At 43.1% G+C, this 20,217-nt stretch overlaps 1 protein-coding gene across 2 annotated transcripts in view; it reads right to left on the reverse strand.

Moving 5' to 3' along the window:
- Positions 1-20,217, reverse strand: part of jade2 (jade family PHD finger 2) — a 185,768-nt gene that overhangs the window by 20,910 nt on the left and 144,641 nt on the right. For both annotated transcript variants that reach the window (XM_085797159.1, XM_085797160.1), the window contains exon 11: positions 9,584-9,701. In XM_085797159.1, coding sequence (XP_085653285.1) covers positions 9,584-9,701 — 118 coding nt within the window. The remainder of the gene's footprint in view (positions 1-9,583; positions 9,702-20,217) is intronic.

Genomic DNA, 20,217 nt, shown 5'->3' on the forward strand with positions numbered 1-20,217 from the left:
TCAGGTTCTGCCTCGGAGGACAGAGAGCGTGCATATATCACACACACACACACAGCATCGGTTGTTTAGAAGTGTTGAGGTGTGTGAGCATGCTGCTGACACACACACTGTGTGACATGTAACAGAGGCCTGCAGAGCGCCTCCTGCTGCGAGCTGTCCTCTCTCTCCAGGAGACCCCGCTCGCTCCCTCCAGCTGGGATGATGGCAGGTAACACAGCAAACACTGATACGTGCACATGATGAAAGACTAAATAAGAGCAACGGCGCCTGAATGCATCATTCACTTCAACACACACTGCTCTGAGATTAAAATACCATCCACCACCACTGTTATTACTGCCGCCAATGGAGCCATTATATAAAGAGCTTTATTACCTGTTTCACTGATTATTATGAATTAGTCCCAACACCAAAATAACTATCAAATACTAATAATAAAATCGTCAGAGATCATTTTAGAGTCAACATTACAAGTGATCTGGTGTTAGAATAAACAAACCTGAAAGATTTTCACTTCATAATGATGAACTATAAAGAACTCGTAAAGTTGCCTAAACCCCTGATTATGAAAAAAGCTGCAGATTAATATCATCTAATCAGTTGAGCTGCTAATTGTTTCAACTCTGAGTTCAATAACATTATTTTTTTAACAGCACGATTCCAGTGAAAATTGATCGTCGCTCAACGCTGCATGCAACAGATACACAGGTTAACACACACCTGCACACACAGCGTGTAAGAAACACACAGAGTCACACTCCACTGACTCACATATAGTGTAACACACAGTGATGATCCGTGTGTGTGTGTGTGTGTGTCTCATTCTGTGACATGGGAAGCCCTTATTGTTGGGATGTCTTGTTGTAACAGACTCCTGCTGTTTACACAAACACAGAGTCCTGGCTGCACGGATAACTAACTCTCCTGCTGCTGTGCATCGTGTCCACAGACAAGTGTGTGTGTGTGTGTGTGTGTTTCATGTGTTTGCGTGTGTGTGTGCTTGCATTGGGACAGCAGGTGGCACCTGCTGGTTCATTACAGCTATACTGAGGTTCACAAAAGCTGAATTTATTTGTTCATGTGTGTGTGTATGTGTGTGTGTGTGTGTGTGTGTGTGTGTGTGTGTGTGTGTGTGTGTCGCTCAACAGTCACTGATGGGTGACACAGCTGTCATGGTTGATCTGACACCTGCTGCTCGTCAGCACGGCGGCGATGACTTGAGCTAAATGCTAACACATCTTGGTTTCACATTTTAACCATAGCACATATTTGCTAATTAGGAAATGGGGAGAATCGGATCAAACCGGAGCCGTGGCGGTGAGGACTACATGGGGGCGCCTTCTCTACCCACTGAGCTACATATACGATGCCCCTGTTATCACAGTTTATCCTGAGATGGGCATTAAAGGAGACATATTCTGCCCCTTTTCCACAAATTAAAATAGTTCCCAGGTGTCTTAAAGACATGTCTGTGACATGCTTCTATCAAAATCCCCCAAGGATCAAACATCACAGCTCTTTTCATCCTCTCAAAACAGCCCTGTTCAGAACGGCTGGCTTCAGTGCCTGTCCCTTTAAATGCAAATAAACCACTGCTTGCCCCACCCCTTTTACTGGTATCAGGTAGGGGTGGTAGTATGCAAATTCGAAAACTAGTTACATCGTTGTCAGACAACTGAGGGAACAGTTTGTAAAACCACATGGATTTCAACCTCAGGACCCTGAAAATTACAGATTTTTTTGTCAATTCTCACATTTTAGGGGTCGGAAGACAAGACAAACACCCAGATATGTGTTAAAGAGCCTTCAAAAAGTGATATTTCCATGATATTTCCCCTTTAATGTCTGTTTCAAATATTTTTGGAGAAGCTGTTTAGATATTTTGCAGCATATTCGAAACCTTTGAGCTGCTACTGCAGGGAGCTGACGGCCACAAATATAAAGTAAAATCTATGGTATCATACTGTACTGTAGCTGAATTGTGTATGTGTGTGTGTGTGTGTGTGTGTGTGTGTGTTGGTCAGTACAGTAGATGCCAACACTATGCATCTGTGTGTGTGTGTGTGTATGTGTATGTGTGTGTGTGGCTGTCACAGCCAGCAGTAGGCTGTCCTCATGCTTACTTTAGCATGGAGGAGTAGAACATGCATGAATGAAGCCGAGAGAGACCAGAGACAGATTTCACACTGACTTGACTGTGCATGTGTGTGTGTGTGTGTGTGTGTGTTTGTGGCAGTATAATGTTAAATGGTCAGAAAGAAAAGCAGAGAAGAAAAGAACATGCGTGTCCTGTATGTTTCTGTTCATGTTGGCCTACAAAAGTTTCATTTCTTTGAGGAACATTTATGTTTTCAACAGACTCGGCAGGTTTGGTTTTTCACCTCTATTTCAGAAGTCAAACATAAGGTGAGGTGGAAGAAGAAGAAGAAGAAGAAGAAGAAGAAGAAAAAAAAGTGCTGAGGAGACGTTATGGAAACTGACAGGCTGCGTGCTAATTAGAAAGATGAAATGGGCTGGAATGAGGTGTGAAAAGTGTGGGTGCATTTTATTTCCAGGTTCATGACAGATCATCTCCTGGTGTTAGAGCCTCGTAAATGTCTCCCCCCCTGAAAAGTTATGTGCAGTGAAAATTGCTGCAGTTTGTGAAAATGCACCGAACACAGACGTGGCTGTGGTCCAGTTCAAGAAAAAAAACATCTAAGTCATGGAAATAAAAGAAACAAACCAAGTGTTCATCTTGATTCTAAAAGATCTGATTGGTGTTGGTTCAGGGTTTGACTGCAGCTCACCTGCAGATGAAAACTGTTGGTTTCCCTTTCAGTGTGTTGTTTGATGCACGGTGTCAGAATTTAAATCAATAGACAAATGGAGGCTGGGTTGCCAGTAAATCAAGCGTAACCCTCTCTGACAGCAGGAACTTTTCCAGGAACGCAGAAATCTTCAGAGGAACTTGGAACATTTTTCTCTGAATTTCAACCAATAGGAACTAAAGGGATTAAATTTAGCTCCTGAGATTTAATTCTGGTTCCAGTGTGAACGTCCTAACATCCGTTCAAATCACATCTGTGCAGCTGCAAACCATATAAAATCAATTCAACACTTGAGATCTCGACATAGATCTCAATTAATATCAAATTTAAAATGAAAAATACTTGTTTGCATGTGTTTTCAATCACAAGTCAAACACCTGATCACGTATAAAGACTTAACAACACCTTTAACACCTGCTGACGTGGTTCCAACAAGACGCTTACACCTGGATTTGTCGTTACTTGACACATGGCTGATCTGCTCAAGACACATTAAGTGACTGAAGTGTGAATGGTTTTCGCTGCTGGTTCTATTTGGTTGAAGGGAGGAAGAACAGGGCGACTCTGAAACCTGCATGGCTAAATCCTTACTAAAGTCTGACATGTGGAATTAGTGTGAATAACACGACTGTGTTCAACTTTTTTTCTTTTTTTTTTTTGAAGAGGGTGCAGTTACATCTCCAAGAGAATTCTCCCCCCTTTTTTCCAATTTATTTTATGGCTTTTGCTGAAATTGCAGAGGCCATTAACGCCGGGGGATCTTTGAGGGAGCTCCCAGAGGGAAAGCTTCTTCGCCCAGCTCCCACATTGTCATTTCTTTCTTTCTTTTTTTTTGTTTTGTTTTGACAGGAGGACTATCTTATCCTCTGATCTCTCAGGGATCGTTTTTCAACATTTTTCCCCTTTATTTTTTTCCCTCTTTCTCTCTCTCTCTCTCTCTCTCTCTCCCTCTCTCTCCCTAATCTGATCTTGTTCTTTTATATGTTCTACAGCTTGGAAAAGGAGGAAAACTAAGTCTTGGGGTTTTTTCAAGGACGCCTGCAGGCTCTGCTCGAACACGGTGAAGCTTTTCCCCCTGCAGGTTGTAATCTCAGCACAAATCCAACTATCAGCAGCGGAAACCTTTTTAAACACGTCTTTGTCAGATCCCTGCTTTTTTATTTTTATTTTTTTTTTTACTCTTTTGTCTTTACATTCTGCTGTTGCCTCTCTCTCCATCTCCGCAATATTATCCCTCCCTCCAAGCCTCCATCCCTCCCTAGTTTAGAAGGCGAAACAGCACCAGGGGATTTGTCTTTTTGAAGTGTGTGATTAATTTCCCCTCTTTCTAGGTGCGCTGAACTGCAGCGTGAGTCTGTGTGTGTGTAGCCACTGTGTCCCATTTCTTACCTGAGCTCATTAGTGCAATGTGAGAAAGTTTTTTTTTCCTCCTCTCCTCTCTCCCCTCCCTCTCTTCTGTCCTTTCACACTCACGTTCTCCTTTCTCTCTCATCATCGCCACTCCCGTTTCCCTCTCTCTTTTTCCCCACTCTCTCTTTCATCCCATCACCTTCTTGTCCCTTCCTATTCTCCTCTTCCTCCGGCCTTATTTTCTCTGCCTTCTTGCACACAAACACACACACACAGACACTTTGCAAGAGCAGATCAGAGAGACCAATACTAACCACTGTCAGCTTGTCACAGTTCGGTTCGAGCCAGAATGTAAATGCAGTGCACTTCCTGCATAACAATAATACTCTCTGTGTGCGTGCATGTGTGTGTGTGCATGTGTGCTTTCAAGAGAAAGTCCTACCTGCAGAAAACAGCTGAACCTCTACAGTATATTGTGTCTACTGACGTGTGTATAAATAAAGATTATTGCAGGAAAGAAAGAGCAACGCTTCCTTCAACTAAACAGGTCAGCTGCAGATAAATGAAGGAAATATGTGTGTGTGCACTCTGCTCTGTAAACAAACCAGGACAATTAACTAAAAATAAAACTGGATATGAGCGTCAGCGTTTAACTCTGACACAGTGGCGAAGAGGAAATTCTACTTTCTGCTCTGAGAGTTTGGCTCAATAGAAGTGTAACTGTGGTTCCTGCTGAGTTCAAGTGACACGTTTTAAACAACTAAACCTTTGATTTACTCGTTGGACCTCAGGTCTCGTTGAGGTTTTAAGGTCGCTTTCACACCAGAGCTGTTTGGTTCAGGAACAAACACAGTTAGCAACGCCAACAACACTTAGTCGTATTTGCCATTTTTCCTTCATTTACTCATCGTAAGAGTGAAATGCTCTCGTCCTCGCTGGCTGACCTGATCATGATCCTGGCCATGTTGAACGTCTTGCTGAGCCATGTGCATTTGATAAATAAAAAAAAGAACAAAAACAATCCTAAAAGCGGATAATTGACGGTCAACACGCCACCATATGAGTCCCTCTCTCTGAGGGCGACTCATATGGTGGTGTTTTGACCAAATACGGTTATTTTTTTTGTTTTTTCCTGGTCAGAAAGGAAGGATTTCCAATCAACGAATGCCCCTTTTCATCTGCGTGACGTTATTCAGAAAGTTTGGTGCGAAAAGCAGAACCAAAGCAAGTGATATGCAACAATGCTTCATCTTTCAGCCCCCCAGTCGAACCCAGTCGTCTTGGTCTGGTGTGAAAACGACCTCAAACTTTCACTTCATGAGTCCTGTTATGTGCAGCTGATACACTTCCTCCTGACTTTTAGCATCAAGTATCTGTGTCTGTCTGCATGTGAACCCCCCCCCAACCCCCCGCCAGTCCGTCTACACGCTGGTTACACGCTGGCGTTGGAGAGCATGAAGAGAGCAGCATCCGACATGACAGACAGGCAGATAAACACGGAAGACAGACAGGCCAGCTGGCAGAGAGAGAGAGAGAGAGAGAGAGAGGAACATGACAGATGAGCTACTGTGAGAGACAGACAGGCGGACAGAGGTTAGTGGTTCTGTTTTAGTTGGGTTACAGCAGAGATGTGTGTTTTCTACATGGAAACAAGCCCAGTGGGAGACGAGGGGGAGGAAGAGCGGAGCTGCTGCTGCTGCTGCTGCTGGACGGGAAGCTCAGGTATCTGCAGGTTTCCGAAAATCTGATTTTACAGTTGTAAAGCTTCTCTCTGCTGCCGAGAACTGGACGGTTGGACCGATTTTAACAGTCAGAAAAAGTAAACACTGGCAAGCTGGGCTTTTTAAAAAAAAAAACACATCCTGTCAGACTGGGGATTTTTTTTTCATTAAGTCAGCAATATGAAACATAATATCCGACACATTCAGCTGCGCCTGTTATGCATTTGCTTACACATATACATATGCATTTGGATCAATGTCAATACAAGTGACACTACAGTGAAACTATCTGAACAACGCTGGGCTGCAGAAGGGCTCTGAAAATACTCCAGGCGACGTTTTCACTTATATTTAGTGTCACTTAAGTGTCACACAGTGTCACAAAATCAGTTTACGAGGCCGGAGGGACAAGAGAGGAGGGAGAACGGATGGACTGCTGAAAAACAGGGTGTCAAAGCATGCAGGGCGAGAGAGAAAAGACGGGGTAAATATAACCACAAATGAGAGAGAGAGAGAGAGAGAGAGAGAGAGAGAGAGAGAGAGAGAGAGAGAGAGAGAGAGAGAGAGAGAGAGAGAGAGAGGGAAGCAGATGGAAGAGAAAATAGGTTACAGGAGAGGATAAAGACAAATGGACAGTGGAAAATAAGAGGGAGAGATAAAAGAGGCAAAGGAAAGAGGTAGATACAAGGTGAGGGACATGACAAATCATTATAGCAGACAGCCCCATCCTTCACTCTCTGCTGCTCCCTCCAACACACACACACACACATACAGGCATGCACGCACACACACACCAACTATCCTCTCTAATCTAACTCCTGTGGCAGTGTGAATAGATATGGCCGTTTAGTGCCAGCAGCTCAGCTCCCGGTACCCGATGGCAGCAGTCTGCTGAGTCAGGAGCTCTGCATTGCGTGTGTGTGTGTAAGTGTGTGTGTGTGTGTGTGTGTTAGTGAGGGACACAGTGAGTTAGAGAGTGAGTGAAAGTGTTTGTAAGATTTAGTTGAGTGCATAGATTTGTGTGCAGCCTTACTCTGCAATGATGAGCACTGCAAACTGAGCAGCCTTACTCCCCACACACACACACACACACACACACACAACACAGCCACAGGGGCAGGCTGACAAGAGTTCACTATCATTACTATGCCAGAGAGACATCACTGCTATTACCATGACAACAAGCTATCACTGTCATCAGCATGACAGTTGCAGGTCACGACTACAAGAACAAACACGGTTCCTTAACAACCGCAGGTCGTCTTCTCCTTCTCCTCCTTCTGTACAAAGACGAACAGCTACAACATCTTACGAGTCCACAGATTAAAATTCAATATCAACCTTTATTTAATAAAACGATCAAGATGAAATGGCCGATTGTTGAGTTTTTTTTTTTTTTGCTTTATTCGGCTGATAAACATCTCCAACTTAAGCTTCTTTCTATCTGCTGATAATCTGAAGGAAGTGGTTAATGCTGTAATCTCTTCTAGACTCCAGGTCGCACTTCTCTGTTAATGACTTCAGATCAGTGTGATTATACAACATTTTTCAACCCACATCTTTGTATTGTCACTGAGAAGCAGAAAACAACACAGTAAAGAAGAGAGACTCCATGTTTAAAAATGGAAAATAGAAAATCTGTGAACCTGCTTTTTAAACATAAAAACATCTGTTTCCATGCAGCTCACCAACCTGCTGTTGTAGCTATGGCTCCATCAGTCTGCATCAACTTTACCTGAGACTTGATTAAAGGGGAATTGCCGTTTTCTACAATCTGGACCTTATTTCTAGCATAAAATACGATCATTTACTCACCCAGATAACTTTGGTGTCATTACAAGTCGTTCCGACGAAATTGGATCCAGCCGAGAGCCGCGTATATCCGTATGTGAGTCTACAGGGCAGCGCAATGCAGCCTCTAGATAACACATTATCTGCCGCGAAACTCGTTCATTTCACCAATATTTTGTTATGCTAGTGCTATTCCCCTCTGAGTCCGGGGTTACCTGTTATTAACATCCGGGGTCTGTAGGTTGACCTATTAACCTCTGACCTGGATGATGTCATCTCTGAACGCCGTGCGGCGTGGCTTGTTGCTACCGCTAATACTATGGTTCGTTTCTGCGTGTTTCTGACTTGTCAGAACAAAATGAGCAGCTGGATGAAGTTCAGATTCCAAAGACTTCCTCTTCGCAACCTGGATCTAGTTTCGTCGGAACGACTTGTAATGACACCAAAGTTATCTGGGTGAGTAAATGATTGTATTTTATGCTAGAAATAAGGTCCAGATTGTAAAAAACGGCAATTCCCCTTTAAGGCTGTTGTCTATAAAAAAAACCTGCCATGGTACTGATACCTCAGTGGAGACTTTCCCCTCAGTCCAAACACCAACACAGGAGTGTGAACTGTCCAACCCCGAGCCTTGTCTTAAAACGATCGAACCACTGTGATGGAGACGGAGGACAGCGCAGCACCGCACAGCCAGACTCGTTTCTGTTGGACGCTCTCAGCTCCGGTGTCCGACCGACAGCTCTGTGTGTGTGTGTGTGGTAGGATTTCACAACTCAGCTATGACCGACATCATGCCAACTTTTTCCTTTTTCTTTCCCTCACTGAGTCGAAATCGGATGTTTTCACGTCCCAGATGATGAACAACGAGCCGAACCGACACGGCTGAGGAGCGAGGGAGAGATTCCTCCTACTTTGGTTATAATATTCAATAAAACACAAACATCTGACTAAAGTACAGTAAAGAAAACACCAACAACCAGGAGACGAGAGATGTTTGGATTAACGACGGTCGGTGGTCGTCTCCTCTGACGGATTAAAGTAGTGTGAATAATAAACAACGGAGGTGTTCAGTATTAGTCTGAAACGAGCTCTGACATTAAACAAAAATAACATTAAAGAGCCACTTGTGTGTGACAGCCACAGTGTGGATAAGTTAATTAAACCCAGCAGGAAATACTTGTGAGTTTAAGTCATCAAACGCCACAATTTCATGCATTTAGGAAAGGAAATGAATCATTAAACACCAAGTGCAAAGCAAAGCCCCGTGCAGGCAGATGGCTAGGTCTAGTTCCTGGTCTTCAAGATTGAGTCCAAAGCTGTGATTGGTGTGAAGAGGTGAGGAGGTCCCAGGCTCTGGAGCCGTCATCATAAGAATCATTAACTCAGGAAATTTCTTTAGAAAATCTATTTTTAGTTACAAGAAACCAAAAACTTCCATAAACCACAACGGGCCAACGCAAGCAGCATCGATGCCACCAGCTCACACACGTCATCCCTGCTGATCTCCATCACCGAGCAGCCAGCGACCCATGTGGAGTGGATGGGAAATGGAGCTCCATTCATGTGGATGGTGTGTGTCACGGTATCTGGCTGGACTGTTATTTCAGTGTTTCTTTGGCGTGCAGGTGTCAAGTGTGGCCTACTGTGCAAAAAAATGATGACAGGCCATTTCTAAACCTGTCCACCCACCACACTCATCCAACAAGGGTTTGGATATAACCGTTGTGCACTTGAGCTTTCCAAATTGTGCTTTATATATATATATATTCTGGGTGGACAGAGTGTGTGTTGGCAGCCTTGGCTACAGAGCTGGAGTGGGTGAAAGGTAACAGGTTTTTTTTTTTTTCTGGTTTCTGAAATTAGAAATAAAACCACAGACCAACACTCTGCACTGTTTTCTCTCTCTCTCACCTCCAGCCATGTCCTCCTCTAGTAGTTGTATCTGCAGGTGGAAGATCTTCTCCTGGAGGTCGCACAGGGTGTGTTTCATTTTCTCCCTCCGTGTCACCATGTAACACAGGTTACGCACCTGAAACGAAAGATGTCACTGTTAGAAAGCAATAAAATAAAATGCCATGTTTCTCTTTCTCTCTATCTCATCGCGACAGAACATAAACCTGACAGGGAGGAAAACATTATGACCAGCTGACATGTAGATACAAACACACACATATATTTTGCCTGGTTAAGTAGCTACGTCTCCGGCATCATTATGACAAGTAACGCACACACATACACACACGCACACATAGGGCGTCTGTTATGGTGAAGGAATTTCCCCCTGTGGTGATTTAGGATGGCAGCCTGGTATGCAGCGTATGTGATATCTGTCAGGACAGTTCACAGTCAGTGCTGCATCTCACCACCCTGCAAATAAACATGTAAACTATGTGCTGCTGTTTTCAGAGAGAGAAACACACAAACACACACACAAGTGAACACTGAGCACACATTGAGTCTGCAGGAGCTGGTTGGTGATTACACGGAGGCAGGAGAGGTATGTTTTTGAATTTGCAGAAAAAAAAAAAAAAAAAGGAGCCAAAGCAAAGACAGACATGTACAATGACTGTACATTGACTGTTTGGTTCAGTCTCTCATTAACCCTGTGTCCAGCAGCAGCAGCAGCAGCCGGCTGTTTACAGAAAACATGCTTTTAGTGCAGAGCGTTTGAAGAAAGCAGGACATTAAACAGATAAAGAGCAAGATATTTATATTAGGAGTTGGAGGATATTAAACAAGCGATGGATGATAATGTTATTCTGTGTCTACTGGATGTTTGAATAAATAACAAAAGACAAATACAGCAGGGAAAAGAAGATAAGAAAACAAATACATCAGAGGTGGGTGGTTTCCAGTTTATAATAAAACAACCGAGTGGCCAGAATTTAAAAGAGAAAAAGTGCTGCTTTAATGTAAAAGTTTATAAATTTGGAAAATAAAATGGTTAAAGGGACAACGTGGAGTTTCTCCATCGGCAGAACGAAAAATTCCGCGACAATAAAAAAGTCTCATATTAATGTGGATGAATCTACGTTACCCACACTTGTTAATGGGCCCATTTTCGATAAATATATTGTTTTGTCTCTATCGTTATTTTGTTATTATTAGTGGTGGCGGAAACGCTAGGCGAGCCGACCAGCGTTTCCTTACTTTCAGTTTCGCGGCGAGTCATGGGAATAACGCCGCCGAATCGCCGTTTATGGTCGGAACTACGACAGTATGTGAACCTCTTTGAACCTCTGACCTTAATTATTGATGAATGAAAACATGAGTCTGTCTTGCGCCAGGCAAAGAATTTCACGGTGCGCGCGGAGGCTCATAAATGTAGTGTGAAAACGCTTCGCTTTTCCAAAACTCCTCGCTGTCCCTTTAAAATCCATAACAATATATATTTATATATAACATCTAGTCATGGTTGAGTCAGGAGGCGACCTCCTGCATCACAGCATCGTCTTCCTGCTCCTCCATACCAACACCACATGGCTCCATAAGCAGCAGAGAGTATAGAGCACATATGGGTGTTCAAAAGACAAGCTGTGGCTGCAAATGACTGTGTTTACTGGTTTTAATTGGCGACAAATATGAGAAGGGAAGTAAAGAGGATGAATATTAGACTGTAACAGAAAGACAGAGAGAGATAAACAGAGAGAGAGAGAGAGACAGAAGAGCGAGAGACCACGTAAACAAGATTCAAAGATAAAGACAGAGCTGAAGCGTGTGTTCCCTTGGCAGCTGCAGTTGCTGTTAAACGCTAACTAAATTATTTTAGCTACAGATAAAGCAATTACACAGAGTAGTCGCCCATGTTGGGTTATAATGCGTCAGAAAACTCCAGCGACGTGTTTCCATGGAGGAAAAACAAGGACAGAGAAGGTAAAAGAAAGAAAGAAGAGGACGGAGATCAGGGGGGTTCAATAAAAAAATCTGCTCCCCATTCATTTCAATGAGGAATAAGGATTTGTTATGTATTATAACTGCACACAAAGGTAACACATGAGGTAAAAGAGATGTTCTTTCTCATATTTTCATACATTAACTGTCCAATAAAACAACATTGGATGGTGTAAGTATTTATACAGTAGCTGCTCCACCATGAGGAGGTTGGATGAGGTGAGAAGCCGAAGAGACCAGGATGTGATTCGGTTTCGGACTCGAGGATCCTGGTGCATGCTGTTTTCAGTCTTGTGTCAGTGTACACTATATAAGGTTTCCAGTGTGTGGATATACTGCACATCATATCCAACACATAGTCAAGACAACAAAGTAACTGGAGAGAGAGAGAGAGGAGGAGGTAGAGGGAGAAACTAATTGGGCCCGAGCCAGAGCACTTGAATCCCAAACTAACAAGCCAGAGACTGGATCGGTGCCAGCTGGAGTTCTCTCACGACGGTAAATCAGTAATCATGTGTCTCTAACCGTGTGTGTGTATATTTCTGTGTGCGTGTGTGTGTGCCATGGTGCTAATGTGACAGGAGAGACTATGTGTGTGTGTGTGTGTGTGTGTGTGTCTGTGTGAGTGTATGTAGAAGGACACACACTCAGCCATTGGAGAGGCAGAACAAACATGGAAATACAGATACAAGAACATACACCAGGAAAACATTACAGTGACGGGGACACAACATGAAACCACATCACAGGCTGCTTTACCTGTAGTTTACCTTTTATGTGTGTGTATGTGTGTTTGTTTGTGTGTGTGTGTTTGTGAGCAAGATAAGGAGACAGAAACAGAGCAAGGGCTGTATGAGTTTGTATTCAAGAGGAGGAAACAGATACGGTTTATCTGTTTACTTAAACAGTGGATGTATACAGGTAGGTATGTGTGTGTGCATGTGTGTGTGTGTGTGTGTGTAGGTCCTGCATGGTGACTGTTTATCTGTTGGTCTTGATGGATTCGTCAGCCCGGCCTATCTGACCCATTCCATCCCTGTTAGAGGGCTGCAGATAAAAATAGCTGCTCAACTGGGACACAATGTGCAGAGCCTGGCTTTGATTAGGACACTGTGTGTGTGTGTGTGTGTGTGTGTGTGTGTGCACGTGTGTGTGTGAGTGTGCGTGTGTGTGCACCGTTTTCTAAAACAACTACCTCTGCCTGCCTGGACACATGACAGGGGACTGTGGAGCAGGATGGGAGGTAAAGAGGCAGAAGGCCGACGAGGGAGGAGGGAGCTGGGAGTAAAGTAACAGCTCAGTTCAACCCTGGTGTTTTATGGACTTTCTCTTTTTTCTCCTACACAGCTTCTACCTGCACTACCCATACTCTCTCTCTCTCTCTCTCTCTCTCAACTCTGGATATCAAAGCCAACTGTCTGAGGCAGCTGAGCACCACTGTACAACCTTTTCTCCTTTTCAGCAAACTGAAAATGAAACCAAAGTAACAAAGATATGAAATATGAATATTATATATCGTGAAGTCTCTTTTCTATTTCACCAAATGTGAGTAAATGCATAAATAAATCACAAACTTCTGTTCAATATCAGAGTTTGACTTGACTTTTTCATGACTTTATGTAACTTCTACTACAGTTGTTGTTGTTTTTGGCAGAAATACAAATATTTCACCAATTTTCAAGCAATCAAATTTCAAACTGTCAAAGGAAGGTGCGATTTATTTAAAAAACAACTATCAAATGATTATAAATTGTATTATTATTATTCCAGATCAAGTCTTGAGAGACATAAGATGCCAAAAGCAAAGAATTGCATCAGAATAAAGTAGTTCATAGTTTATTTTTGTAGCTTTTTTCCCTCAAAATTGCATCATTTTTTGTTTGTAGAAGATGATGCATTATGCAGCAACTTCAGCCTGAGGTTTGAGATGGACTGACATGAGGTGAATGTGTGTTTGGTTTGGCACAAACAGCCTCTGACCTTTTCTCCCTGCGTCTCCTCTGTCTGTCACTGCCTCCTGCCCTTTACCAACCCTCTCCTTTGTCATTCTTCCCTCCACAGTTAAATCCTCCGTCCTCCCATCCCGCACTGAAACCTCTAATCTCCTCCACACATCTGTGCTTCAGTCTAGCTTCTCATTCCTCTTTACCTCCGCCCCATCTTTCTTTTCCCCCCATCTCCGTCTGAGTCCATTCATCCAGAGCTCTTATCAGCCTCTGAATCAGCAAACACAGCACCGCTCCGTTTTTTTTTTTTATCCGGCTCCATTTAGACACATTAACCCACAGACACGAATCTGTTGGCGTGTGCTGGGTTACATTTGTTCGACATCACTTGGCACCAGAGGCGGCAGAGCGGTGGGGGGAAAGTTGGTGCTGATGGGTGAGTCGGCAAAGATCACCAAGTCTCGTTAAGTTTTCCACAAAAACATTCGAAAGCCTCAATTACATGTGGAATCTCCCTGACGGAGCGCCAGTGAAACCAAAGCAACACAACGGTTCAGCATCAGGACGGAGCAGCGGAGGGGATTTCATTGTTTTCCTTCTGATAAAGAGACGTGATGTGGTTTCAGTTTGTAGACGTATCAATATTTTTAAATCTGGCAAAGAGGAATGAATATTCTTTGGATATTTTCACCAGCCTGAAATAAAACACCAACACAACATTATGATGCACTGAGCAAGCAACAAGTTTCCACAGTGACGATGGAGAGAGCAGCCATGTTGGTCTGTCTCTGAACCATCACAAGCTCATGGAAAATTATAAATCTGAAACACATCTACTTTATTTTTATTTTTTTCATTTGTAAGACCTTTTCTACAGGTAATGGATGGATGTGTGGCACCATCTGATTATGACAAAGTGATTTTGGCGTATTGGTGGATTATTGGACATCGATTGATGTATGCAACAGAAATGAAAGTTGACAGGTGTTTTTTTTTTTTGGCCCAGAGAGGCAGTGTCAGAGGTTTCTAAAGATTGAGACAGAAGTAAAAAAAAAAAATACAATAAAATCTGCAAAATTACAAAATCATTGCAGCATAAGGGATACTTCACTCAAAATCAATAATTCACCAATTTTCTACTCACTGTCATGCTAAGGAGGGGTTTGAGGAACTTCCAGGGGGGGTCTGGCTGGCAACGGATTTTCATATAATGGCGATGGATAGAGTTCACCTTTGAATCGTCCAAAACACACTATGTAACATCCAGATACCTCCATACTGCTCATCCGTACTGACCCAAGTGTCCTGAAGTCGTTGTTGGATGTTTGATGTAAACACGGAAGAACATCTCGTGCAGCCACTGGGAGCTACTACTACAACGAGGCTAAAAACAGAGATCACATTAATTTTTTCCCAACAACTTTTTCATGTGGTGGCTTCAGGACACTTGGGTCAGTACGGACAAGCAGTATGGAGGTATTTGGATGTTTCATAGCGTGTGTTTTGGACGATTCAAAAGTGAACTCTATTTGCCGCCACTATATGGAAATCCGTTGCCAGCCGGACCCCCCCCTGGAACTCCAAAAGCGTTTTGATGACTCTGAAAGTTCTCCAAATCCTTCCTTGGCATGACGGTGAAAAGAAATTTGGTGAATTATTGATTTTGGGTGAAGTATCAACAACCGAGGGCGCTGAGTGAGTTTAACAAATGTTAAATAGGGATCTCATGCTCTGTCCCTCCACCAAGCTCAGGACAAATCAGTACATTAGACAAACAGGTGAAAACACATCAGAGGTAAAAATAATCAATAAACAACCAACTGGTCTCCTGTAGAAAATGCACAAAACTAGAACGTATAGCAGAAAGACACATTCCTCCTTTTCCTTTTCCTTCCTCCCTCTCTCCCTCCATCCATCTTTCTTGCAGCCCGGTCCTGCTCCATCCATCCTCCCCACTCCCTTAATCCCTCGACAACTGAACCCACCTCCTTCCTTTCACATCCATCCACGACACGACGCGCTGGAGATAATCAGCATTACGAGTGCATTAACTGTGCTGAGCAAGGCCGTCGCCTCTCATACCACAGCGTCTATATCTCTCACTATCTCACCAACCTTCACACCGCCAGGCTCTCTCACCCTCCCTCCCTCTCCCTCTCCCTCTCCGTTGTGTGTATTACCACCACCTCTCTCCACACTCATCATGTCTCTGCTGTCCTGACAATTAATGTACACACACACATACATAAATAATCATACACAGACCATATGTGCATGTGAATTCATCTCTCTCTCCCACACACACACACACACACACACACACACACACACACCACATACCCACGTGCATGCAAAGGGCACGGTGCCCTCCTGCCAGACACCTGTTGATGTAATTAGTGGTTGATGACAGCCAGGGCTCTGCTGACCGCTGTGTATGTGTGTGTATATATGCGTGTATGTGTGTGTGTGTGTGTGTGTGTGAGTGTGTGTGTGCAAACTGGGAACTTTTCCATCCAAATATTACACAAATTTTCAGCATGTTTTCCAAAAGGTCAGCGACTGTACTGACCCTCTGAACCTACTGACATTGGATTTTTTGTTCCCACACATACACTGTTGATATTTGTTTTGTACAAACTATTTGAGTGTTTTTTTTTTGCCATTGAGATATATGTGCAGAGGTGAGGGACGTTTATGGGTCAACTCGATTGCGATTGAAAATAACAACACAAAATCGCTTATCGTTTATTTCACAGCAGATGTTTGAAGCTCCTCTGTCAGGAACAGCACAGATGTCACTATTAACATTAAAAACAGTCCTGCTTTATTCAAGTGTCCCTGTGAACCCTGACAGAGTCACAGGACCCATTCATTCATAATTTACACCTGAGCTTTTCCTGCACCAACACTGTTAAAACTAAAATAACATGAATAAAAGCTGAAAAATAAAATACCATCTTACATCAACCCACACAAACTGAACTGCTGTCATCATCTGTCATAAACAAATATTGGCTTGATAATATTGATCCTGTCTCCATCTGATACATTACATTATGTTTTATTGATGCTTCCAATGTTAAATAACCTGAATTCATTTGAATTATTAATTAATCAATGACACATACGGTATGATGTTTTCAATATGCAAACAATGTGTCAGACAAAAGACAACAAGAAGTTCTGTTTGGAGCCCGTCCGCCTGTGTTCATGTTAATGTTTTGCTTTTAATTTTTATTTTCCATCTCTTTTCAGTTCAGCAGATGATTTTGGTTTTGTGACATTTCAACTTGGGTTCATTTATGCACATTTTGAAAATATGCATAAAAACAGGTGTGTGGAAATATGATTAACGAGTATCGAGGTCAGTCGACTGTGTGTGTGTGTGTGTTGCTCTGAGAAAAGGCAGCGTGCGTCACAAGTTAATTCCCAAACTGATCTCTGAGTTAGAGACAAAAACCCAGTGGGAACAGAGAGGGAATGCACGCACGCATGCATGTGTGTGTGTGTCCTGTATCTGTTTTTTTTTCTTTTCTGAGAAACTGAGACAAATAATGGAAAGTGTGTGTTTGCGTGTCTGAGTGTGTGTGACCGTGGCTGAACATGGATTTCATGGTATTGATTTAAGTGATGTGTGACACGTGGTGAATTCCTGTGACGACGCATTAACAGAGGGAGAGAGAGGAGAGGAGAGGAGACGAGAGGAGGACACACGGCTCGGAGGACGATGATGATGATGAAGACAAAGCTAAGAAACAGAGAAGTGCCTCTGTCTTTCTTCACTTCTCCAACTAACTTCCAGCTCAGATCTATATTGACTCGACCCTCTCGGCTCCCAGCGTATCGACTACAGACCTGTGCTGCTTACTAATGAGAACCATCGACTGTTCATTGGCCCTGAAACACACAGATACAACTGTGAGGAGGCAGCCCGCTAAAGATCGGGATTATAGATCTGTAATTGGCCCGATATCACCTTAAACCCAATATGGAGAGGCTGGGTTAATTACTAACAAGACAATCCCAACTGGAATAATTAAAGCGGAGTGTGCCTTTAAATGCAGACAGCTCATTATAAAAAAAGAGGCGCTCTGCCCCGGGTACAAGTCCAAACAGTCGATTGATTTGTTATTGTGTTGCTTATTTATGTTTCATCTATTGGTTACACACAGCTGGTGTTATTGGGCTGATTTACACCGGAGCGCGTAGCTGTTTACATCTACATCAATAATGATGAAGACAACCATAAAAACCTAATCAGCGCCAAATCGCACGGCGCCGTTGTTCAAACAGGATGAAGAAACCGACCGACCTCGGAGATGTAAAAGATTCAGGGCTGCGGTTAAAGGTTAAAACCTCCATAAACAGTAGTTTTACATGAAACACGGGGATGTGAATGTGAATGGAGCTGCTGGTGTAGTGATGGTTAAACACACACATATGGAGCAGTAACAGCTGAGGAGCCACCTGCTTCACTCAGGTGCTGGTTCATACCAACACCAGAGCTGAAGGGGGAGTGGACACTGGACACCGGACCACAATATGAGTGTGAGACTTGAACATGAAGTTAGGACCTGTCATTAAAAATGAATCGAAGGGTTTATTCAGACCAGGCTTGTTGGGAGCAGTTGTTCCCAAACAGGCAAGGCAAGGCAAGGGAATTTTATTTGTATAGCCCATTTTTACAAACAGTTTGTCTCAAAGGGCTTTACATGGTATCATTACAACATCCTCTGCCCTTAGACCCTTGCATCCACTGAGGAAAAACTCCATCCCTTTTAACAGGGAAAAATTGGAGAAATCTCAGGGTGAGCAACAGAGGAGGGATCCCTCACCCAGTACTGACAGGCAGCGTTTAATTCCAGAGATCCGTTAGTTTAGCCAGGTGTGACACAGCAATCACACTTGTACTGGGTTAAAACAAGCGTCCTGAGATCACCAAGAAGAAGTGGTGTCGGCTCGCTTCCATTCGAGCCCTGGAGAATGTCATCAACTCAGCAACCGACACAATAGAAGATATATTTTGAAAAAAATATGTAGGATGACTCGGGTCTTGCCTCGGGCTTCCATTTATTTATTTATTTTTTGGGCGGGGACCAGGCCGAAAATATACAGATGACTTGGATCGGCTCAGGTCCGGGCTTCAACCACAGTTCAGGCCGGTCAGGTTTTAATTTTCAGGCCCGTTGAGACCTCTAGTCCATAGTTTTTGTTATTCCAGGGTAACCTCCTCCTCCTCCTCTTTCGGAATTAGATTTCTGACCAATGAGAAAACAGTTGATTCGTGCATGGGCATGGCATTTGTTTGGACCACTTGGTGGGACTGTAACCGTGTGAACACAAACGACCCAAAAGAAAAATGTAACAATTGTATGGTTTTTTGTTTTTTATAAGTATATTTTTGGGCTTTTTACTGTATGCCTTTAGTTGACAGTACAGCTGAGAGAGACAGGAAATGGGGAGACAGAGAGAGGGGGAATGACATGCAGTAAAGGACCACCTGATGCGGGATTCGAATCGGGGGCCGACCGCACATGGGGCACCCGCTCCACCCACCACGCCACACTTACACCCTGAGTTAGATTTCTACAGGTCACTTGGCTTAAGCTAACGTGACCGTAGATGTGAGGAGGTCCTGTGTAGTGGTAGGAAAACAAAAGAAAACAGAATGAAACATATTCATCACATCAAATAAATCCCAGGTATGTAAATAGTATTTCTGTGCCTCCTTTGCCCTTATACACCACCTCGTTTATTTCATGTCTGCACCTTAAAAACCAAGACGAGACATTGCATGATGTCACACAAAAACAATAAAACTGGTAATTAACTGAAAAGAGTAGATTTAAAAAAAAAAATGTAGTCCTGTACGTCTTTTAAAAAAGTTTCTCCTTCACAGTCTCCACTCAAAAATATAACCCCCCAGCGTCATGTACTGTAGCATCAAAGCGAAAAGGCCCGCGCAACACGTCATAAATCCTTTTTCATGATCCTACAGGGAGGGTTAGATAACTCCTGCACCTAGGAACCTTGTCTGTCACAACATTAGGAAATTTACGAGTGAAAATAAAAACCTGTCTGAGAGACGTAAATTTGATGAATCTACTGCGGCCGCGTCAAAGCCAAAAAATAAAGTTTAGCTCATGGTTGTCAGATATCTCCACCGTGAGGGACGTTTAAAGGTGCACTGTTCAAGTTGTGATTTACGGCGGCGGGTGGACAAACAAAGATGGAAGTGAGAGTTCATGCAGCTGGACGGAGACACAGACCAGTGATTAGGAAGCATCTAATCAGGACTATTGATCTGCCTCAGGTGTTTATGAAGAAACCGCAAGTCAAATAGTCAAACTTATGCTGCTGATATTATAATACTATATCAAAATACAAATGAATCATTCATCCTGTTTCTCCATTTACTCCCACAAAACAGAACAAAACAAAAAAATACAAAGATTTGAGATGACCATTTTCAAGAAAGGAGGAAATCACATCCCGGAATATCTTTGGTAAAAATAAAAAACACCCCAAAACAATAAAATATATCAAAGTCTCTATGAAGTTCTGGCCTCAGACTACGTTTTAACATCCGCATCAAGGCCACCATGAAGGCACGGTTCCGCGTTCTGGGAAATATGCTTATTTGCTTTCCTTTTTTCGAGAGTAAGATGAGAAACCCTCTCATGTCTATAAGGGAAATGCGAAGCTCCT

Source organism: Trachurus japonicus, chromosome 14, assembly GCF_045865225.1.
Source record: "Trachurus japonicus isolate A0001 chromosome 14, Traja_1.0".
In the NCBI taxonomy this organism is placed as follows: domain Eukaryota; kingdom Metazoa; phylum Chordata; class Actinopteri; order Carangiformes; family Carangidae; genus Trachurus; species Trachurus japonicus.